At 45.8% G+C, this 24,586-nt stretch overlaps 1 protein-coding gene across 5 annotated transcripts in view; it reads right to left on the bottom strand.

The window, feature by feature from the left end:
• PMFBP1 (polyamine modulated factor 1 binding protein 1) overlaps positions 1 to 24,586 on the bottom strand; it is an 881,291-nt gene that overhangs the window by 145,923 nt on the left and 710,782 nt on the right. For all 5 annotated transcript variants that reach the window (XR_011199809.1, XR_011199811.1, XR_011199812.1 and 2 more), the window contains one exon: positions 4,289 to 4,456. Coding sequence is in view for 1 of the 5 variants with exons in the window: in XM_069216463.1 (XP_069072564.1) it covers positions 4,289 to 4,456 (168 nt within the window). In the remaining 4 variants the exon portion in view is untranslated. The remainder of the gene's footprint in view (positions 1 to 4,288; positions 4,457 to 24,586) is intronic.

The raw sequence follows: 24,586 nt of genomic DNA, 5'->3' as shown, positions 1-24,586 counted from the left end.
ACATCCAGCCTATATTTCCCCTTAAAAGGAAAAGAAAGTGTAACTTCAATCGGATTGTGATTACTATAGCTGGAATGGATATCCCTCTCAGGTTACATGTAAAAAAAATACATAATCAACGGCCTACCATGCCCCTTAAAGGTGGGAACACTGCTATTGGTTGGAACCTAAGCAAGCCATCTATTGATCAAGTCCTGGGATATGGGGAAGAAAACCAGCTCTGCACAATGGGAATTTATAGGAGAGTGAGAATCCAGCAAATAGTCCTCATGGTGCACCGGTAGGCGTACATTAAAATCGCTGGCAAGGCAAACATTCAATTAACGTCCCAAGATAACCACATCTTCAGCTAGGTCAGCAATAAATTTAAACATAGGGGAAAATCTGGAGTTGGGCATAACATTAGAATCAGTTTTATAAAAATTCACTATGTACAACGTTCTAGCTCCTTTCATTACTATACCTTAAAAACTAGTATTGGTACATATCACAGCAGAGACAGTACCCTCCCTAACTGTATTGACGCAGATTGCCAGCCCACCCACTACGTGACGGGATTGATAGAATACTAAAATAATGAAAACAATCAACCATTGTACCCAAGTTTCTTGGAGCAAAATCATTTCATACTCCTGCACGAAAGTCAACCAATCAGTCTGGTCAACCTCTGATCTGATACCCCCCACATTCCAGCTTAAAATTCTTAGAGAATCAATATCTCTGCTCAACGATGTATATCCAATTTGTTTAAGATCCCTAGGGGCAATCCCATTCAATGTAGTGGCTGGTAGCAAATTTGATACATTAGGAGAGCAATACCTTGGGACCCCATACTCTGCATCCACCTCAGAAAGGGGCACACAGTCTGCAATAGTTACCGAGGGAGCCCCTGTCCTCCTGGGCACACCTGGGCAGTAATAGCTATGCACCTGTCAAGTCAATCTACTTGGTCCAAATCAAATAGCACAGAAAACATGTTGGAGCAAGGAATACCTCCTCTTGTTTGAATTCACATAATGGGAGCGTGGTGAGGCATTTGTCGGTCTATACAAATACCCAAGTGGAAGGGTAACAACCTCAGTCTTCGACTAAACTAAAGTGTGGCATTCTTATAGACAGATCCGGAGTTTAATTCAAAGTATTCATTTATGGCATACCGGAGTTCAGATTTAAATACTGTAGTGCATTTTCTGGGAAATACCATTGCCGGCTGTCTGTGTATGAGATGTTCAATTTGGCCCTCACTGGGGTATGGATCCGAAAGGGTGCAGGGCATATGTAAAGCATCCACTAGCCACAGGAGGCCATCCCGCGATATGAACCACTAATCTATTTAAGTCCATATACGATGTGGGGCTGAATAGAATCTATAGTCCTTGGAAGGGGGATGGTGGGTGTGCCATGCATCTGTTAGTGGAAAAGTGTCACAAATGTCATGGAGAATGTGTAAGGAGCTGGGTTTGGTGTTAGTTGTTGAGCCAGTAGAGTCCATGTATGGCTGACAAGTCATATTAAAATCACCCCCATGAAAATCAAGTCTGCCTGTGTGCGCCCCATCAGTGAAGAAATGGACTGATAACATTCAAGAGAAATCAGTGTTGAGTGCATAAATGTGGACTAATAACACTGTTGTGCCAGCTAGAGTGTCGGATATTAGCACATATCTGCCATTGTTGTCAATTAGTTTATCTTGACATATAAATAGGATACTGTTGTGGATTAAAATTCAGACCCCTTGTGAGTAGGAGTTGTAACATGCAAAGAAATGGTTGGTCCCCATATAGATCCAAAGGTGCAATTATCCCAAGGGGATAAATGAGTTTCCTGGAGGAACGCAAGTGTTGTTGTCGTTTCGGTTTAAGTAGGAGAGAACCGGTTTCCCTTTCCTGGGATTGTTCAGGCCGTGAATGTTCCATGTTATGCAGGTCATGTCACATCAAGTCCCCGGATGTCTCTAGGCTGGGTGCCTGTGTGTGTTACTGAGGTGACATGGCATGTGTGAAGCATGTTGTTGTGGTATGGCAGTGTAGCACTGTATCAGTGCGGCAAACTAGAACTTAACGGCTGAACAAAAACTTTATCCTCCACCCACACCAAAAGATCCAACAACTGGTGAATCAAACACACAAGTAACATAAAATCAAACATTATGGTGTACACCTTGGAGGGGTGGCAACGCTTTGGGGGCTACTGCCCTTCTGTAGTCTGGTTATGAGCCTTAGTGGTGGGATTTTGTGTTGATTATTCAGCAGCATTGAGTGCCGCAGGATAAGTTTGAATTCGCAGGCGGGCCAAGGATCTGGGATTGTGAATAGTATCAGTCAAGTGATGGCTCATTTAAGCACAAGTTATTTCAATTAGTCTGGTGGGTCATGCTGGATCGCCATGGCAGACGCAGTAGGTGAGCAATCGGGAGTAGTATGGCACGATGAGTCATTCCCTTTGCTGTGCTGCTTGCAATATTGGACTACGTTCGAGAGAGTATTGAATATGAGTTGTCATTTAATGACCTCCAAGCAGAGGCACACCAAGTAGAGCATACTGTACTTGAGGTCTTGTTTCTTGACTATGTTTTTGACACTGGAGAATTTGTGCCAAGCCTCCTGGACCCCAAGTGTAAAGTCCGGGAATAGAGACAGTGTTGAGCCCTTTTACTGGCAGGGACCACGCTCTCTGGTTAGGCGCAGCGCTGCGTTCCTGTCTTTCTAGTTGAGGAGACGCTCTATTATCGGGCATGGCAGTGCACCAGGGGGAGGGTGCGGTCCCAGCAATCAGTGAGCTCTCTGCACTACGAAAGTGTTGGTAAAATCTCATCTGTTAAAGAGCTGGCTAAGTAGTTTCTCGACAAAGATGTTTAGGCGTCCAATGTTTGTGGATTCAGCCACTTCCATAATCGGCATGTTATTGCAACGAGGTCGAGGCTCTAGATCTTTGTTTTTGACTATCGCAGATTTGAGCATGCATTCTACTTTGTCTATGTGCTTCATGACATTGGCGGTGGTGCCTTCCATTTCAGAGATTCTATGTTCCGCTCCATCAAAAGCGCAATGTGTGGTGTCCAAGCACCCGCTGATGTGGTCCAGGAAAAAGTTTAGAGTGTCAAAATGGGTGGCTATTGCTCTAAACCCAGTGCAGAGCTAAGCCATGATGGTAGACGCTTCATCCAATGGTAATGGGGCAGAGTCTCTGGTTGAGGGCTCCTCAGTATCTGATAGGGAATGTTGGCGCCTTGGTTTCTTTTGTTTGGCATCACCGTGCCCCATCGTGCACCCAGAGGGCAGTCGAATGGCTGGCATGTAAAAGTCAGGTGGAGGCTGGTTCCCTCAGCCTGGTGGGCAGGTCTTGCCTTGGTCGGGGTCCATTAGGTAGTCTAGGGGGGAGGCAGTCTTTACAGGCTGGGTGTTGTACTGGATTGGAGTGGGGTGCTATGCTGGAGGGCACAGTTTCAACCTCCCGGCTGACATCCACATAATCACTACCCCCTTAGTTACTGAGTCCCACCAATAGCAGGAGGAAGACAGTCTGCGTGGTATCTACCTGTAAGGGGATAAGCCAACACTATGCAATCACTCACCTGTTCAGGGGTATGTGAACAGAAGATACGGGGCTCAATGTGCTGTTAAGGCCACCTTGGGGGTGGGGTGGAAGAGTGTGTGAAGGTAATCATTGATCCGCTAGGGAGCTCGCCCACCAGTCTGCTGCACCGGCAATCTGATGCCCAGTACAGGCTCTGCATGACCTAAAAGAATGTGGTGCGGTCTACTGATGAAGTAGATGAAGTAGGCCTAGGTATATCTGCCAAGCCTAGGAAAGGTGAGCTCCATCGATGGTCAGGAGACAGCTATAAAAGGTGAGGCCCAACCGTTCACAGAGGTGCACCAGTGCAATGGCTGACACTCAGGATATTTAGCAGTAGATATCTTGGAAATTCCCCAAGGAGGAAGCAGAAGGAATGTGTAAAGTACTCATGATTAGATTAGATTAGACATGAAGGGGAATCTCAGCTTGATTCCATGGCAATCCAAACAGAGGAATTGGACATTTATAAAATAGTATTACAAGATAGTGCATAAACTGAACTGGAGCCACAAACCTCAGAGTCATCCTCTTATTACTTAATAGGGATATCTAAATGTAAGAAGTATGTGTCATGCTAACAGAGTTTGGAACATTAAAATATTTCAGTATACGCTGAGGCACAAGTTAACGTCTGGATTGAGTCTTACTGAAGATTTACAATACAGAAGAACACATGAGGGTGATCTTGGGATGTGTTTACAGTCCTCACCTCTTCTTCACTCTGCCTTTGACAATCTTGCAGCTTTTTCAGTTCCCCATTGAGCCTCTTTATACGCTCATCATAAGCAACATTCTCTTCCTCAAGCTGAGACCATCTCTGCTGGCAACGCAGAAGCTCGCTTTTAAGGGTAGCAATCTCACGACTCTTCTCACCCAGCTGATGAAAACAAATGGTAGAAATTAAAATGAAAGACACCGTAACAATATGTTGTTGACATGAAGCCAATAGTATGGATCCAAGACCAATGACAGCAAGAGACAAAATAGTTTAAGTACTAAGCAGGGGAAGGATCCCACACGTCATCAGAATAATAATTAGCTGGTCAACCTGCAGAAATAAATTGAATGGAACATATGGCAAAGGGTGTGGATGAATATGTAACATAATAGGCCATGTCAAGATTATCAGCACACAACAAATACAAATAAAACAGTAAAAGTGCATTCCTTAGATGATGCAATTACCCAAAATATTTCAAATGTGTAAATAAAATATGGTGCTAGGTACCAGTGAAACTACCTCGTCCTAGGGCCAATGTTGTGGGTTCACTGGACCAATTTTATATCCAGGGCAAAATAAGTAGCAGTATAAGTAACCAACTGTCTCCGCCAAGAACAGCCATCACCCATTTTTGCTCTCAGCACAGGTATTTTCTTCTTACTTCACTTTCAAAATCACTACAATTAGACAAACCTTGTTACACACTATTGATGCCCCACCTCTACTCTCTTAGACCCTTGAAACTCTCAATCAGGCCTCTGCAAGGCCCTCTGTATCCACTACATCACCCACTGGGGCTTACCCATATTCCCAAATTTGTGTTGCATCTGACTCTTTCAGCCCTTAAACTATCAAACCTCTTAGTCACACTTTCAAAGCTCATTTTAATCATTCACTCAAATCTGGTATCTAATCTCAATATTTTCTTTCCCTCCCAAATATGGGTACGCCTTGTCTTTAGAAGTTAAACAACTTTACTGACTTTTTTTCTTTCAGATTCATAAGGATTAGCGTTACACAAGTATTTGTAACAAAAGAAAAGGGAGTCATGAGTATTAATATACGCTCTGTCAAATTATTGGAAATACATTTGTTGCCAGGATTGTCAAACACAAGAGAAAAAGCAAGAGACAAGCAAGCCAGTAACTGCATTTCAACAGAAGGTCCCCTCGTGCTCTTTGAAGAGGAAAACAATCCACACAGGAAACACCGGTGAGGAAGACCAAATATGGTGGTTTGACTCCCCCTGTCAAGCTATATTTTTTCAAATGTGTTTTGAACGCCAGCCAGATTTTTTCAAATCTATGCATCTTTTCATAAAGTATCATACTTAGCTTTCCCATAACAGCTATATTTGACATCCATGCCTACCATAAATGCAACATTGGGGCCAAGTGGATCATCCAGGCATGTGCAAAGGTAACCTGACAGAGGTAATGTAAAATGTATTTGCACATCTGAGTCATCAGAGGATAAATACAATCATTCTCTGTTTCTCTGACCTACAGGGTTGTAGAGTGCAGTGATAAAATGACTCCAGCGATGGTCTTGATGTGAGAGAAAATTTCTACTCAATATGACGGGATGCAAGTACAGGACAGCTGTGTGTGAACCAAGGTACCAGTTTCACCGCAAACCTCCCAGCTTGTGTTTGGGTCTTTAAACATCGTTTTTATCTAGGGCGGTGCCGGCTAAGATCTTGTTATTGTTGTGTACGTTTTTGGTATGCAGGCTTGGTCACCTAACCCAGATCTTAGTCCAAGTAGCCTCAGTGCTCTCTATATTCTAGTATTATTCCAAAACGAACATGCAACTATGTTTATAAGTAGACTGTAAGCTACTGAAATGAAAAAGACACAAGATTCCTTTCCATTTCTTTGCTTGTTATTGAAAATGTATTCTATCTGCAGTTCTCTGCCAGCAAACTCTTACAGGTCTCATGTTAGCCCAATGTAATATTTGGATCAGATGAAAGTTATTGTCTTAAGTGAGGCTGAACAACTCTTTACAAGTCTCTCTACAAAGTAACTAGCCACCAATGGCGGGCTACAATACCTCCATTACTAAAACAAATGTTCATTATCCTATTATGGATTGTGAGTCAGTAGTGACAATAGGGAGGGGAACATAGTTGTGCTGACCTTCCTGGAAATGTGGTTGCAGTATTCCAGAAAAACAGACATTGACCTTAAAAGATCAAGGCATGCAGGCCTGTGCTTGGAGGTGAGACCGTACATACAGCAGCAGGACTGTTATAGTCCTGCTCTAAAAGTACCCACAGCGTCATGTAGAGAAAAGGTTCTAGACTAGTGCCAGGCAAAACTGAATGACATGAATATGGTGTTCAATGTCTATGAACCCCAAACTTCTCCAAGCCGTGTCTCTGAACAAAGTGATTTTGGACACTCAAGTTGCTTTACCAATCATATCAAATGTCAACATTCTTTTTTATTTTGGATATTCATGTGTTTGGGAAACTAGAGTTCCAGAGTTTGCGACACACATGGAAGGAGAGGAAGAAAATTAATTTCTTATTAGTATAGGAGGCATGTTGCAATTCAACATTTCCAAAGTCAATCAGGGCAGGCATACTCCCAGATATCTGTAAGAGTTGTAGTCCAATCAACACTATGATCCTTTGATAGGGCCTCACAAGTGGCCAAAGGATCTAAAATCCCCACTCCTTGAGATTGTGCATAGTTGATCTTTTTGCATAGTTGATCTTAAAACATCTGCAAAAGGAGCTTGTTCTTTGAGGCGAGCCAGTCGACTCTTCAGGGTTGGCTCAAAAACAAAGCAAATCGTTGCAAATAGTCCTTGCTTATATTCTCCCTGGTCCAGTGATAGTCTGGTGATGTTGGGATTGTAGATAATTCTACAGAAGAAGGGCTCCACTGACAAGACAAATAGCAGGGGACAGAGAGGACATCCTTGCCACATGTCTCATCAGTGGCAACACTGCCAACAGTTCATCGTTAGCTTTGTCTAAGGAGGCTACAAAATTGGACAGAATATGTTTTGAAATTCGTGTTTTAGCTAGGATCTGCAACACATATCACTAATAATCCTTGTCAAAGGACTTCACTGTATGTACCAAAAGAATGACCATTAGTTTCCCTCTAAATTCATCAGCTTCTATCAGATTCAGAGCCATTCTGATGTTGTCACTAGTGTGGCAATCTCAGACAAAGCCAGACTGGCAAATATAGTTTGGGAAGGACTAATGACAAGTAGGCACGGAACCAAGAAGGCAATTAATATTTTCACTCTGTAATTCAGAAGGGTTATTGGCCTGTATGAGGCGCAAGATGTAAAGCTTTTATCTAGTTTAAGATTAAGCGTAATGGTCAATTCCTTCATGGAATCCGTTAATGAACCAGAGGTCAAGAAAGTTATTAACTTTGGACGTAGGTGCAGCCAGTAAGTACATTGTATAACGATAAAGTATGCCATGAGTGCCTGGGACTTCACTGCCTGTCAACTTTATGGGGGGTTCTCATTTGCTCTCACTCGTTTAGTGGGGTAGAAATTTGTTTTCAGAGGCCCCTTTATATAACAAATTTGGTTTTGAGAGCAACATAGGAACAAATGAGAGTGAAAACTTTGCCTTATATCAATAGTGACGTTACATTGTATGCTTTTGTCTCTTACAGATTTGATATAGTACTTTGTTAGTATTCGTTAAGTTTATAGGCTGGGATCCCATCAACTTTGTCACCTTTTTCAAATATGTGTGTTTAACATATGACAACTTTCTGGCCAGCTCCTTCATTGATATTTGTACCAATTCACCCCTGACCTATTCTTTTTTTTTTTAAACCTTTTATTTTACACTTTCAAGATAAAACTAACAGTAGTAGTGGCAATGGTGTGCACATTTCTTCATATAGCATGGTTGCAGCCTCATTAACAGTGCATTATCCTTTAGAATCCTACTCAATTGACTCCATACGTCAGAGGAAAAACTCCACAATATGTTTTTATCTGATACATTTCACTTATATCAGGGCAGCAGTCCTAGTCCCTCGTTAGTATGTCACGCTCCCCGATCATGCAGAATATTTATCACTCTTAGAAGACTCTGCATCGTCCCAAGAAGAATTCACACACTGCCCTCCAGGCCACCGCACAATCTGCCAATTTTTCATCCCTCCTTTTTTCTTCATATGAGTCTCCTTGCTAACACCCATTCCCACACCTCCTTACACCAACGTGCGAACGCAGGTGTGCTGCCCCATCCAAGAAATGGCCACTCTGCACCTTGCCAACACCAGCGCCAGTTGTAGGAATTTGTAGTTCATTTTGTGACCTTTTGGTCATTTTACCTGCCCCAACAGGCATTGTAGCTGTGTGTGCTCTACAGGGATGCTTGTGGGCTCCCGGAGGACTGCCACTACCTGTACCCAAAAGTCATGTACCGACCGGCACTCCCATGCTAAATGCAAGAAGCCTGCGACTCGCTCCCCACACCGGAGACACATATCAGGCCTTGTTGTTGAGATGCAATGGAGTCCCCTGAGGGTCAGATACGTTCTATGCAGAAAATTATAATGCGTTAACCAAAATCGGGCATTGCACAAGACCGCGCCTGTTAGTGCACAAATACTGGACCATTCGCTATCCTCTAATGGGGATCCCAACTCTGACCCCCCCACCAGGGAGCTCGCGCCCTGACTGGCTGCCCCATCACGTACTCTCTCATCGCTTTATTTAGCTGTGCAATCAAATGTCAAATCCCTCCGCACATTAACAGGATGTCTAGTACCCGCGATGTCTGTGGTGTAGCGGGGTACGTGGGCCAAGTTTGTTAGGCCATTTCCACCAGACCTGCATGACGGAGAAAATGTCCCTGACCCAGACCAAACGGGATGCATGCTTGTTCAAACATAATGAAGTATTCATCTCGGTATAGGTCTCCCAACTGTATACATCCCCTTTCCCTCAAAGCCTGAAATGACACATTGGCCGTCATCTGACAAACCGGTGCTAGTATCCAAAGAGGTAGCTCTTGGTGAAAGGGAGCTCTCTGCAAAACCACCTCCACACACCACTGCCAGACACTTGCATTGTGGCGGACTACATATGAGATTCTTCCCTCTGCTCCAGCCCCCTCCATAGAAGTAACTGAGAGGTGTTCCACTGCCACTAAACCAGCCACCAGCCACTTTTCCCAATTGTCATCCTCTGCAAGTCACTGTGCCTCCACACTTCTAATCCCCCATCTGCCTAACGACAGATCAGTGTAGTCAGAGCCACCCTACTGCAATGTCCCGCCCACAACAATGAGGTGAGTACTGAGGTCAATTGTTTAAAGACCCTTTGTGGGATAGGGCAAAACAAGTTCTGTAAGGTATACAGAACCCCCTGACGTATTCTTAGTTTCTTAAAGGTCATTTGGGGTCAATCTGCCTTTATCGGTGGGCCTCCAATTGATTTAACCTGGCATACAGATCCTCTTTTTGTTGTTTAGATAATCCTACGAAAGTGGATGTATGTGCTATTAATTCACCCCAACCACAACTTTTACTGCATCACATACGGTGTCCCAGATTACAATCCTCCTCAGGGTAATGTTCTAGTGTATTGTTTGATATAGGCACCTGTAGAGGAATCCCTGCAGAAGAATTCACTGATCACCCAGAGTTTATAAAGGAGTTTGATAGGCAGGGTTGTCCAAAGTCAGACAGACTGGTGTGTGGTCTGACAAGGGCCAGATGGCTACTGTTGTGGACAGTACGAAAACAAAGAGAGAGAAGGAGGTTGTGGGGCTGAGTCTGTCCTACTATAGCCTATGTAACATTGGGCCTTTTTTGTAATGTTATATTGTTGTGGACAAGACAGCAGTCTATTCTAATGCGTGTCTTATGCACACCTGAGAAAAATGTGCAAACATTTTCTACAATAAAATGTGTAAACCTTTTCTACATTGTGTGGGATCCCCATATGTACAATAAGTCCATATTACATACACCTTGCAGAAGAGAGCAAGAAGCGTGTGGAAGACTGGGTGGAGTACATTACACTATTAGTAAACTACAACAACTTACTCAAGCCTCTTAAATCTGGGTCGGTGTTCTCTAGTCAAAGTCACTGCCCTCTTGAACATAACTAACTGAATCACCTCAGCACTCCACAACGACCTCATAGATCCTTATATTCCACGACCCATGTGCTGCGTTTGGCACAGATGATCTCACCCTACCCTACTATTAACTGGGCCAGCCCTCAAATGTTTCACTTTCTATCTTCCTAATTGGTTCTTCACTGTTGCCTGGAAATCCACCCATTCCTCCCCTTCCCTAATCTTGATTTTATGATCTGAAATGGTCAGTACATACCAGTGTTGCCTCTTGTCACATACTATGTCCTTAATATGGTCTTCTGGTCTACAAAATGGAATCTCACTCACATATACTTGTTCAAAGACATCACTACTGCTACTTATTATGATCATGAACACACGATGACTTAAACTATACAGTAACTGGAGCCTAGGCAAATTGGAAACATTACTTCCCTGGGAAAACAGCCACTTATAATGGTAATTTTTATCACATTTGTATATTCCAGACTTCACTATCCTCCCGCACCCACTCCCACAAAAAATAGGACTATTTCAGGATGTTTACTGTCTGCTAGAAATAACTTTCTTTTTTCTTTTTGACATTAAACAGAACCCACTGTTGACACAAAGGTACTGGAGAAAAGGAAGATCGCTGACCCTGTCTAAATATGCACCAAGGCAATAATCTTCTTTTATCAAGTGCATGTGACAAACAAAAACCTGTCCCGAAGACGGAAACGCATTGCACCCAGATATTATTTAATCGTAACAGGACCTACAAACTCGAACCTCTTCAAAGATGCAAACAAAATGCGGCCGCGTAGTTACCACCGCTGTTGGAATCCCTCCAACAGCTTATTAAAGGTCTATGCCCCCCCATCATTTTCACTGAGAAACAGTACAAACTATTTTCTTGAAGGTTCTTGACACCTGGAAGATGTACAGCTAGCAAAGTTCCATTAGCCACGCGCACCACGAATTCGGAAGACTCTAGACAAATCCTCTACTTTTGAATAATTCATTTCTATGGGATATTGCTGATGACTATTTAAATGACAATGGTCCTTGCCTCATGTCAATTCTGTAAATCTTAAAATCATGCAAAATACCTGCGAGGTGTGTTTACATAGCCATACTCGAGTAGCCACATAAAATAAGAAAAAGCCCACTGAAAACAGTGCGTTTTCCTATGGTGTTGCTTCTATGAGTGTATCCCTGTTTTCTGTTTTAACAAACTGGATTTCTGATTTAAAAAAAATAATAAAGAACAGCTGTGGTTTACCTCCAATTACAGGAAGGTCTGAAGATGACTTAAAGATGACTGACAAACGTGAATGAGTTTTTAAATCAAAATTAACTCTGACAAAAGAGAACTTTTGTAAGGAAATGCCTCCTTGGCATGGTTGCCCCCTGACTTTTTGCCTTTGCTGATGCTATGTTTACAATTGAAAGTGTGCTGAGGCCTGCTAACCAGGCCCCAGCACCAGTGTTCTTTCCCTAACCTGTACTTTTGTATCCACAATTGGCAGACCCTGGCATCCAGATAAGTCCCTTGTAACTGGTACTTCTAGTACCAAGGGCCCTGATGCCAAGGAAGGTCTCTAAGGGCTGCAGCATGTCTTATGCCACCCTGGAGACCTCTCACTCAGCACAGACACACTGCTTGTCAGCTTGTGTGTGCTAGTGAGGACAAAACGAGTAAGTCGACATGGCACTCCCCTCAGGGTGCCATGCCAGCCTCTCACTGCCTATGCAGTATAGGTAAGACACCCCTCTAGCAGGCCTTACAGCCCTAAGGCAGGGTGCACTATACCATAGGTGAGGGTACCAGTGCATGAGCATGGTACCCCTACAGTGTCTAAACAAAACCTTAGACATTGTAAGTGCAGGGTAGCCATAAGAGTATATGGTCTGGGAGTCTGTCAAACACGAACTCCACAGCACCATAATGGCTACACTGAAAACTGGGAAGTTTGGTATCAAACTTCTCAGCACAATAAATGCACACTGATGCCAGTGTACATTTTATTGTAAAATACACCACAGAGGGCACCTTAGAGGTGCCCCCTGAAACTTAACCGACTGTCTGTGTAGGCTGACTAGTTCCAGCAGCCTGCCACACCAGAGACATGTTGCTGGCCCCATGGGGAGAGTGCCTTTGTCACTCTGAGGCCAGTAACAAAGCCTGCACTGGGTGGAGATGCTAACACCTCCCCCAGGCAGGAGCTGTGACACCTGGCGGTGAGCCTCAAAGGCTCACCCCTTTGTCACAGCCCAGCAGGACACTCCAGCTTAGTGGAGTTGCCCGCCCCCTCCGGCCACGGCCCCCACTTTTGGCGGCAAGGCTGGAGGGAACAAAGAAAGCAACAAGGAGGAGTCACTGGCCAGTCAGGACAGCCCCTAAGGTGTCCTGAGCTGAGGTGACTCTAACTTTTAGAAATCCTCCATCTTGCAGATGGAGGATTCCCCCAATAGGGTTAGGATTGTGACCCCCTCCCCTTGGGAGGAGGCACAAAGAGGGTGTACCCACCCTCAGGGCTAGTAGCCATTGGCTACTAACCCCCCAGACCTAAACACGCCCTTAAATTTAGTATTTAAGGGCTATCCTGAACCCTAGAAAATTAGATTCCTGCAACTACAAGAAGAAGGACTGCCTAGCTGAAAACCCCTGCAGAGGAAGACCAGAAGACGACAACTGCCTTGGCTCCAGAAACTCACCGGCCTGTCTCCTGCCTTCCAAAGATCCTGCTCCAGCGACGCCTTCCAAAGGGACCAGCGACCTCGACATCCTCTGAGGACTGCCCCTGCTTCGAAAAGACAAGAAACTCCCGAGGACAGCGGACCTGCTCCAAGAAAAGCTGCAACTTTGTTTCCAGCAGCTTTAAAGAACCCTGCAAGCTCCCCGCAAGAAGCGTGAGACTTGCAACACTGCACCCGGCGACCCCGACTCGGCTGGTGGCGATCCAACACCTCAGGAGGGACCCCAGGACTACTCTAAGACTGTGAGTACAAAAACCTGTCCCCCCTGAGCCCCCACAGCGCCGCCTGCAGAGGGAATCCCGAGGCTTCCCCTGACCGCGACTCTTTGAATCCTAAGTCCCGACACCTGGGAGAGACCCTGCACCCGCAGCCCCCAGGACCTGAAGGACCGGACTTTCACTGGAGAAGTGACCCCCAGGAGTCCCTCTCCCTTGCCCAAGTGGAGGTTTCCCCGAGGAACCCCCCCCTTGCCTGCCTGCAGCGCTGAAGAGATCCCTAGATCTCCCATAGACTTCCATTACAAACCCGACGCTTGTTTCTACACTGCACCCGGCCGCCCCCGCGCTGCTGAGGGTGAAATTTCTGTGTGGGCTTGTGTCCCCCCCGGTGCCCTACAAAACCCCCCCTGGTCTGCCCTCCGAAGACGCGGGTACTTACCTGCAAGCAGACCGGAACCGGGGCACCCCCTTCTCTCCATTCTAGCCTATGTGTTTTGGGCACCACTTTGAACTCTGCACCTGACCGGCCCTGAGCTGCTGGTGTGGTGACTTTGGGGTTGCTCTGAACCCCCAACGGTGGGCTACCTTGGACCAAGAACTAAGCCCTGTAAGTGTCTTACTTACCTGGTTAACCTAACAAATACTTACCTCCCCTAGGAACTGTGAAAATTGCACTGTGTCCACTTTTAAAACAGCTATTTGTGAATAACTTGAAAAGTATACATGCAATTTTGATGATTTGAAGTTCCTAAAGTACTTACCTGCAATACCTTTCGAATGAGATATTACATGTAGAATTTGAACCTGTAGTTCTTAAAATAAACTAAGAAAATATATTTTTCTATATAAAAACCTATTGGCTGGATTTGTCTCTGAGTGTGTGTACCTCATTTATTGTCTATGTGTATGTACAACAAATGCTTAACACTACTCCTTGGATAAGCCTACTGCTCGACCACACTACCACAAAATAGAGCATTAGTATTATCTATTTTTACCACTATTTTACCTCTAAGGGGAACCCTTGGACTCTGTGCATGCTATTCCTTACTTTGAAATAGCACATACAGAGCCAACTTCCTACATTGGTGGATCAGCGGTGGGGTACAAGACTTTGCATTTGCTGGACTACTCAGCCAATACCTGATCACACGACAAATTCCAAAATTGTCATTAGAAATTCATTTTTGCAATTTGAAAGTTTTCTAAATTCTTAAAAGACCTGCTAGGGCCTTGTGTTAGATCCTGTTTAGCATTTCTTTTAGAGTTTAAAAGTTTGTAAAAGTTTGAATTAGATTCTAGAACCAGTTTTAGATTCTTTAAAAAGTCTTCCAACTTTTAGCAAAATAATGTCTGATACAGAGATGAATGTGGTGGAACTCGACACCACACCTTACCTCCATCTTAAGATGAGGGAGCTAAGGTCTCTCTGTAATATCAAAAAAATAACCATTGGCTCCAGACCTACCAAAATTCAGCTCCAGGAGCTGTTGGCAGAGTTTGAAAAAGCCAACCCCTCTGATGATGACATCACAGAGGAAGAAATTAGTGACTTGGAGGCCAATGTCCCTCCTCCAGTCCTAAATAGGGAGAACAGGACCCCTCAAGTCCTGTCTCCAACTGTGTTAGTCAGAAATAGTGAGTCCCTCACAGGAGGGTCCCACATTTCTGAAATCACTGAGGATGCTCTCAGTGAAGATGACCTCCTGTTAGCCAGGATGGCCAAAAGATTGGCTTTAGAGAGACAGCTCCTAGCCATAGAAAGGGAAAGACAAGAGATGGGCCTAGGACCCATCAATGGTGGCAGCAATATAAATAGGGTCAGAGATTCTCCTGACATGTTAAAAATCCCCAAAGGGATTGTGACAAAATATGAAGATGGTGATGACATCACAAAATGGTTCACAGCTTTTGAGAGGGCTTGTGTAACCAGAAAAGTGAACAGATCTCACTGGGGTGCTCTCCTTTGGGAAATGTTCACTGGAAAGTGTAGGGATAGACTCCTCACACTCTCTGGAAAAGATGCAGAATCTTATGACCTCATGAAGGGTACCCTGATTGAGGGCTTTGGATTCTCCACTGAGGAGTACAGGATTAGGTTCAGGGGGGCTCAAAAATCCTCGAGCCAGACCTGGGTTGACTTTGTTGACTACTCAGTGAAAACACTAGATGGTTGGATTCAAGGCAGTGGTGTAAGTAATTATGATGGGCTGTACAATTTATTTGTGAAAGAACACCTGTTAAGTAATTGTTTCAATGATAAACTGCATCAGCATCTGGTAGACCTAGGACCAATTTCTCCCCAAGAATTGGGAAAGAAGGCGGACCATTGGGTCAAGACAAGGGTGTCCAAGACTTCAACAGGGGGTGACCAAAAGAAAGGGGTCACAAAGACTCCCCAGGGGAAGGGTGATGAGACAACCAAAACTAAAAATAGTAAAGAGTCTTCTACAGGCCCCCAAAAACCTGCTCAGGAGGGTGGGCCCAGAGCCTCTTCACAAAACAATGGGTACAAGGGTAAAAACTTTGATCCCAAAAAGGCCTGGTGTCATAGCTGTAAACAGCATGGACACCAAACTGGAGACAAGGCCTGTCCCAAGAAAGGTTCCACTCCAAACTCCCATCCAGGTAACACTGGTATGGCTAGTCTCCAAGTGGGATCAACAGTGTGCCCAGAGCAAATCAGGGTCCACACTGAAGCTACTCTAGTTTCTGAGGGTGGGGTGGATTTAGCCACACTAGCTGTCTGGCCGCCTAACATGCAAAAATACAGACAGCAACTCTTAATTAATGGGACTAGAATAGAGGGCCTGAGGGATACAGGTGCCAGTGTCACCATGGTGACAGAGAAACTGGTTTCCCCTGGCCAATACCTGACTGGAAAAACTTACACAGTCACCAACGCTGACAATCAGAGAAAAGTACATCCCATGGCAATGGTTACTTTAGAATGGGGAGGGGTAAATGGCCTGAAACAGGTGGTGGTCTCCTCAAATATCCCAGTGGACTGTCTGCTTGGAAATGACCTGGAGTCCTCAGCATGGGCTGAGGTAGAACTAAAAACCCATGCAGCAATGCTGGGTATCCCTGAACTGGTGTGTGTGAAAACAAGAGCACAATGCAAGGCACAGGGTGAACAAGTAGAGCTGGAGTCTGGAAGAATGGCCCAGCCTACCAAGAGAACAGGAAAGTCAGTTGGGAAACCAACTGCAACACAGCAAAAGAAAGGGAACCTCTCTTCTCAGGAAGAAGTTCTGCCCTCTGAGGGAACTGAGCCTTTGGAGCTTGAACCTTACCAGGTTGAGCTCTTGGGCCCAGGGGGACCCTCAAGGGAGGAGCTGTGTAAGGGACAAGAAACCTGTCCCTCTCTTGAAGGCCTTAGGCAGCAAGCTGCTGAAGAGTCCAAAGGCAAGAAAAATGGAACACATAGGGTCTATTGGGAAGATGGACTCCTGTACACTGAGGCCAGAGACCCCAAACCTGGTGCCACTAGGAGAGTGGTAGTGCCTCAGCTGTTCAGGAAGTTCATCCTAACATTGGCCCATGACATTCCCCTTGCTGGACATTTGGGACAAACCAAGACGTGGGAGAGGTTAGTCAACCACTTCTACTGGCCCAATATGTCCAACATGGTTAAGGAGTTTTGCCTCTCCTGCCCCACCTGTCAAGCCAGTGGTAAGACAGGTGGGCATCCAAAGGCCCCCCTCATTCCATTTCCAGTGGTGGGGGTTCCCTTTGAAAGAGTGGGTGTGGACATAGTTGGTCCACTAGAACCTCCCACAGCCTCAGGAAATATGTATATCCTGGTAGTAGTGGATCATGCTACCAGGTATCCTGAAGCTATTCCCCTTAGGTCGACTACTGCCCCTGCAGTAGCCAAGGCCCTCATTGGTATCTTTACCAGAGTGGGTTTCCCTAAGGAGGTGGTGTCTGACAGAGGTACCAACTTCATGTCAGCATACCTAAAGCACATGTGGAATGAGTGTGGAGTGACTTATAAATTCACTACACCATACCATCCACAAACTAATGGCTTGGTTGAGAGATTCAACAAGACATTAAAAGGCATGATCATGGGGCTCCCAGAAAAACTCAAAAGGAGATGGGATGTCCTCTTGCCATGTCTGCTTTTCGCTTACAGAGAGGTGCCACAGAAGGGAGTAGGATTCTCACCCTTTGAACTTCTGTTTGGTCATCCTGTAAGGGGACCACTTGCCCTTGTTAAAGAAGGCTGGGAGAGACCTCTCCATGAGCCTAAACAGGACATAGTGGACTATGTACTTGGCCTTCGCTCTAGAATGGCAGAGTACATGGAAAAGGCAACCAAAAACCTTGAGGCCAGCCAACAGCTCCAGAAGTTTTGGTATGACCAAAAGGCTGCACTGGTTGAGTTCCAACCAGGGCAGAAAGTCTGGGTTCTGGAGCCTGTGGCTCCCAGGGCACTCCAGGACAAATGGAGTGGCCCTTACCCAGTGCTAGAAAGGAAGAGTCAGGTCACCTACCTGGTGGACCTGGGCACAAGCAGGAGCCCCAAGAGGGTGATCCATGTGAACCGCCTTAAGCTCTTCCATGACAGGGCTGATGTGAATCTGTTGATGGTAACAGATGAGGATCAGGAGGCAGAGAGTGAACCTCTCCCTGATCTTCTGTCATCAGACCCAAAAGATGGCACAGTAGATGGAGTGATCTACTCAGACACCCTCTCTGGCCAACAGCAAGCTGATTGTAGGAGAGTCCTACAACAGTTTCCTGAACTCTTCTCCTTAACCCCTGGTCAGACACACCTGTGTACCCATGATGTGGACACAGGAGACAGCATGCCTGTCAAAAACAAAATCTTTAGACAGTCTGACCATGTTAAGGAAAGCATCAAGGTGGAAGTCCACAAGATGCTGGAATTGGGAGTAATTGAGCGCTCTGACAGCCCCTGGGCTAGCCCAGTGGTCTTAGTCCCCAAACCTCACACCAAAGATGGAAAGAAAGAGATGAGGTTTTGTGTGGACTACAGAGGGCTCAATTCTGTCACCAAGACAGATGCTCATCCAATTCCAAGAGCTGATGAGCTCATAGATAAATTAGGTGCTGCCAAATTCTTAAGTACCTTTGACTTGACAGCAGGGTACTGGCAAATAAAAATGGCACCTGGAGCAAAAGAGAAAACAGCATTCTCCACACCTGATGGGCATTATCAGTTTACTGTTATGCCCTTTGGTTTAAAGAATGCCCCTGCCACCTTCCAAAGGTTGGTGAATCAAGTCCTTGCTGGCTTGGAGTCCTTTAGCACAGCTTATCTTGATGATATTGCTGTCTTTAGCTCCACCTGGCAGGATCACCTGGTCCACCTGAAGAAAGATTTGAAGGCTCTGCAATCTGCAGGCCTCTCTATCAAGGCATCCAAATGCCAGATAGGGCAGGGAACTGTGGTTTACTTGGGCCACCTTGTAGGTGGAGGCCAAGTTCAGCCACTCCAACCCAAGATCCAGACTATTCTGGACTGGGTAGCTCCAAAAACCCAGACTCAAGTCAGGGCATTCCTTGGCTTGACTGGGTATTACAGGAGGTTTGTGAAGGGATATGGATCCATTGTGACAGCCCTCACTGAACTCACCTCCAAGAAAATGCCCAAGAAAGTGAACTGGACTGTGGAATGCCAACAGGCCTTTGACACCCTGAAACAAGCAATGTGCTCAGCACCAGTTCTAAAAGCTCCAGATTATTCTAAGCAGTTCATTGTGCAGACAGATGCCTCTGAACATGGGATAGGGGCAGTTTTGTCCCAAACAAATGATGATGGCCTTGACCAGCCTGTTGCTTTCATTAGCAGGAGGTTACTCCCCAGGGAGCAGCGTTGGAGTGCCATTGAGAGGGAGGCCTTTGCTGTGGTTTGGTCCCTGAAGAAGCTGAGACCATACCTCTTTGGGACTCACTTCCTAGTTCAAACTGACCACAGACCTCTCAAATGGCTGATGCAAATGAAAGGTGAAAATCCTAAACTGTTGAGGTGGTCCATCTCCCTACAGGGAATGGACTTTATAGTGGAACACAGACCTGGGACTGCCCATGCCAATGCAGATGGCCTTTCCAGGTTCTTCCACTTAGAAAATGAAGACTCTCTTGGGAAAGGTTAGTCTCATCCTCTTTCGTTTGGGGGGGGGGGGGTTGTGTAAGGAAATGCCTCCTTGGCATGGTTGCCCCCTGACTTTTTGCCTTTGCTGATGCTATGTTTACAATTGAAAGTGTGCTGAGGCCTGCTAACCAGGCCCCAGCACCAGTGTTCTTTCCCTAACCTGTACTTTTGTATCCACAATTGGCAGACCCTGGCATCCAGATAAGTCCCTTGTAACTGGTACTTCTAGTACCAAGGGCCCTGATGCCAAGGAAGGTCTCTAAGGGCTGCAGCATGTCTTATGCCACCCTGGAGACCTCTCACTCAGCACAGACACACTGCTTGTCAGCTTGTGTGTGCTAGTGAGGACAAAACGAGTAAGTCGACATGGCACTCCCCTCAGGGTGCCATGCCAGCCTCTCACTGCCTATGCAGTATAGGTAAGACACCCCTCTAGCAGGCCTTACAGCCCTAAGGCAGGGTGCACTATACCATAGGTGAGGGTACCAGTGCATGAGCATGGTACCCCTACAGTGTCTAAACAAAACCTTAGACATTGTAAGTGCAGGGTAGCCATAAGAGTATATGGTCTGGGAGTCTGTCAAACACGAACTCCACAGCACCATAATGGCTACACTGAAAACTGGGAAGTTTGGTATCAAACTTCTCAGCACAATAAATGCACACTGATGCCAGTGTACATTTTATTGTAAAATACACCACAGAGGGCACCTTAGAGGTGCCCCCTGAAACTTAACCGACTGTCTGTGTAGGCTGACTAGTTCCAGCAGCCTGCCACACCAGAGACATGTTGCTGGCCCCATGGGGAGAGTGCCTTTGTCACTCTGAGGCCAGTAACAAAGCCTGCACTGGGTGGAGATGCTAACACCTCCCCCAGGCAGGAGCTGTGACACCTGGCGGTGAGCCTCAAAGGCTCACCCCTTTGTCACAGCCCAGCAGGGCACTCCAGCTTAGTGGAGTTGCCCGCCCCCTCCGGCCACGGCCCCCACTTTTGGCGGCAAGGCTGGAGGGAACAAAGAAAGCAACAAGGAGGAGTCACTGGCCAGTCAGGACAGCCCCTAAGGTGTCCTGAGCTGAGGTGACTCTAACTTTTAGAAATCCTCCATCTTGCAGATGGAGGATTCCCCCAATAGGGTTAGGATTGTGACCCCCTCCCCTTGGGAGGAGGCACAAAGAGGGTGTACCCACCCTCAGGGCTAGTAGCCATTGGCTACTAACCCCCCAGACCTAAACACGCCCTTAAATTTAGTATTTAAGGGCTACCCTGAACCCTAGAAAATTAGATTCCTGCAACTACAAGAAGAAGGACTGCCTAGCTGAAAACCCCTGCAGAGGAAGACCAGAAGACGACAACTGCCTTGGCTCCAGAAACTCACCGGCCTGTCTCCTGCCTTCCAAAGATCCTGCTCCAGCGACGCCTTCCAAAGGGACCAGCGACCTCGACATCCTCTGAGGACTGCCCCTGCTTCGAAAAGACAAGAAACTCCCGAGGACAGCGGACCTGCTCCAAGAAAAGCTGCAACTTTGTTTCCAGCAGCTTTAAAGAACCCTGCAAGCTCCCCGCAAGAAGCGTGAGACTTGCAACACTGCACCCGGCGACCCCGACTCGGCTGGTGGCGATCCAACACCTCAGGAGGGACCCCAGGTCTACTCTAAGACTGTGAGTACAAAAACCTGTCCCCCCTGAGCCCCCACAGCGCCGCCTGCAGAGGGAATCCCGAGGCTTCCCCTGACCGCGACTCTTTGAATCCTAAGTCCCGACACCTGGGAGAGACCCTGCACCCGCAGCCCCCAGGACCTGAAGGACCGGACTTTCACTGGAGAAGTGACCCCCAGGAGTCCCTCTCCCTTGCCCAAGTGGAGGTTTCCCCGAGGAACCCCCCCCTTGCCTGCCTGCAGCGCTGAAGAGATCCCTAGATCTCCCATAGACTTCCATTACAAACCCGACGCTTGTTTCTACACTGCACCCGGCCGCCCCCGCGCTGCTGAGGGTGAAATTTCTGTGTGGGCTTGTGTCCCCCCCGGTGCCCTACAAAACCCCCCCTGGTCTGCCCTCCGAAGACGCGGGTACTTACCTGCAAGCAGACCGGAACCGGGGCACCCCCTTCTCTCCATTCTAGCCTATGTGTTTTGGGCACCACTTTGAACTCTGCACCTGACCGGCCCTGAGCTGCTGGTGTGGTGACTTTGGGGTTGCTCTGAACCCCCAACGGTGGGCTACCTTGGACCAAGAACTAAGCCCTGTAAGTGTCTTACTTACCTGGTTAACCTAACAAATACTTACCTCCCCTAGGAACCGTGAAAATTGCACTAAGTGTCCACTTTTAAAACAGCTATTTGTGAATAACTTGAAAAGTATACATGCAATTTTGATGATTTGAAGTTCCTAAAGTACTTACCTGCAATACCTTTCGAATGAGATATTACATGTAGAATTTGAACCTGTGGTTCTTAAAATAAACTAAGAAAAGATATTTTTCTATATAAAAACCTATTGGCTGGATTTGTCTCTGAGTGTGTGTACCTCATTTATTGTCTATGTGTATGTACAACAAATGCTTAACACTACTCCTTGGATAAGCCTACTGCTCGACCACACTACCACAAAATAGAGCATTAGTATTATCTATTTTTACCACTATTTTACCTCTAAGGGGAACCCTTGGACTCTGTGCATGCTATTCCTTACTTTGAAATAGCACATACAGAGCCAACTTCCTACAACTTTCCATTCCCGGTAGTCACAAATCTACCTTGCCAAAGATGGGTCTTCCTGTGAGGTGCAAGGCACTGAGTTCAATCTGCCTTTGAAAAACAGGGTATGAACTGAAGGAACTAACCATGACATTCTTAATAGCTTTCAAGAGGAGCAAGTGACATGCTTGCCGAACTGACATTAAGCTGCTCATGGAGCCCTTAAATAAATCAAGGAACTCTCCAACAGCATTGTGCCAGAGAGATTCTAATAAAAAAGAGAATAGTCAGCACAACAGCCATCTTCCGGACTAACATGAAGTACTAGAGAGGGTACAGGAACATTCTCTTTTAGGGAACTTTTTCAAGTACTAGAGAGGATATAGGAACATTCTCTTTTAAGGATTTATTTTCCAACACTGGACACTTTAAAAGCATGCTCAATTTCTGACTCAGACTTAGATGTGTGATTCAGAAAGTATATTAGTGATCTCAAAACTGTAATCTGTATTAATAAAGTAAGCAAATTACAACAACTCTCTTTGCTTCCCTCCCCTTCTCATTTCAGGCTGCACTTGGCTGGTTGTTAGGTGGAAAAAAACCTGGCCAAGAATCTTACCGAGTGAAAGTAGGAACAGAGTTAAGGCACTCAGTCGGTTGCAGACCATGCTAGGGACATGAGAGTCTGGAATCACTGTGATAAAAGATGAGGTCCTCTACAGAGTACGGACCCTTTTTCTCCTAACCTTTAAAGTTAATACCTGAAAAAGAATGAGGATAAATTACCTTGAAGACTCTCCACATTAAGGAAGACTTTATTTTAACCCAGGTTCTTTGCTAAGGATTATTTCTTAATTTAAGACTAAGGCCCTCATTTTGACTTCCAGTGCTGGCGGTCTTCCGCCAACCATATTACGAGTACTGCTGGATTTCTGCCACATTTTGGGCAGAAATCCAGCAGTAGTGAGGAGCCTGGGCGGTTCCACCACCGGCCCTGCCCCGCCAAAAGGACTCCACCAGCCGTATTACAACCTGTTATACGGCCTGGTGGTTACCTGATGGTGGGGCGCTGCCGGAGGTGGAAATTCCTGTTCCCGCTCCCTGACAGACGACCTCCTCACCGGACAAGGTAGGTCGATCGTCCGACAGGGGTTTTGTGTGTGCGTCTGTGAGTGGGTGTTTGCGTGTGTGTATGCGAGTATGAATGTTGAAGTGAATGTGTGTATGAGTGCTGAAGTGAATGCATGTGTGTTTGCTGAAGTGAATGCGTGTATGAGCGTTGCAGTGAATGCGTATATGGATGCATGTGAGTGAATCCATCCATGTATGTCAGTGTTGGTGAATGAGTATGAGCGGGGTGCATGTGGGTGTCTGTGTGCATGTATACGTGTGGTGCTGTACCTGGAGGAGTGGTGGGGGAGAGTCATCTGACAGTGACAGGAAAGAAATTCCCTGCCTTTCCACCACGGTTTTCGTGGCGTTGCTACCGCCGCGGAAACCCTGGTGGAAAGCTGGCTCAAAATACCTCCGGCGTTCTGACATACTTTGAACTTCTTTATTATGAGCAGTTCTCTCTCTCAGCTAGTATGTTAGTCTTGAAGCCCTAGCTTACATGGCCACAGTGAAGAATCATTACAAATATAGCATTTTGCTTCCACAAGCAATAAATATAGTTGTCATATAACTCCCTGTAAGTATTCTCATGCTTGACTGCACTTAAAGATTCTGGATTTCCCCGACAATGCAGCACAGTTCAGCAAATAAGCTCTGCACAGGCCCAAAAAAATCCAAGATGGTGTGCTAAGGAGTTAAAAATAAATAAAAATGGGGAATTTGAAATGTAAATTATTCTAAGCTCACATATATATTTTTTTAATTGAGATATAAAAAGTGCAAGGGCTCTAATCCTACATAAAAAAAACAATGAAAAGGCTTAGGGCATATCTACTTACTGGTTGAAAGCCACGCTGGCAAAAATTGGGTGGATGGGCTGCTGAGGTGTGCAATAATGCACTGCTATTGTATAAAAAAAAAAACAAATGCACTAACGACCCAATGCAGGAAAACCTTTTTTTTTTTTTTTTTTTTTTAGCTTCCCTCTGAGGAGGGTTATATTTTTTCCTTTGAACTTATCTCAGTAGCACTGGCTGGGGACTCACCTATTTTCAACTTTTTAAAAAGACATTACAGAAACAACTTGCCATCAGCATTTGTTCATTTCCATTACACATTGTTCATCCATATTACATATAGTATTTCCCTCACCCGGAGCCTTGAGCTGGGTTCCTGGGACATAAGCACATTTTATAGGTCGTTGGTGAGTATATCAGGGTGTTCCAATAAGTAAGCTGTGAAGGGGGTCCATATGTCTTTGGGGCGCGAGGAGGCTGGTAGCTCCACTGCACACGTCGCCAGAGTATCCC

The sequence above is a fragment of the Pleurodeles waltl genome, chromosome 12 (genome assembly GCF_031143425.1).
Source record: "Pleurodeles waltl isolate 20211129_DDA chromosome 12, aPleWal1.hap1.20221129, whole genome shotgun sequence".
NCBI classification, from domain to species: Eukaryota; Metazoa; Chordata; class Amphibia; order Caudata; family Salamandridae; genus Pleurodeles; species Pleurodeles waltl.
Note: the sequence above shows the minus strand (reverse complement) of the source record. Positions and strands in the feature narration are given on the sequence as shown.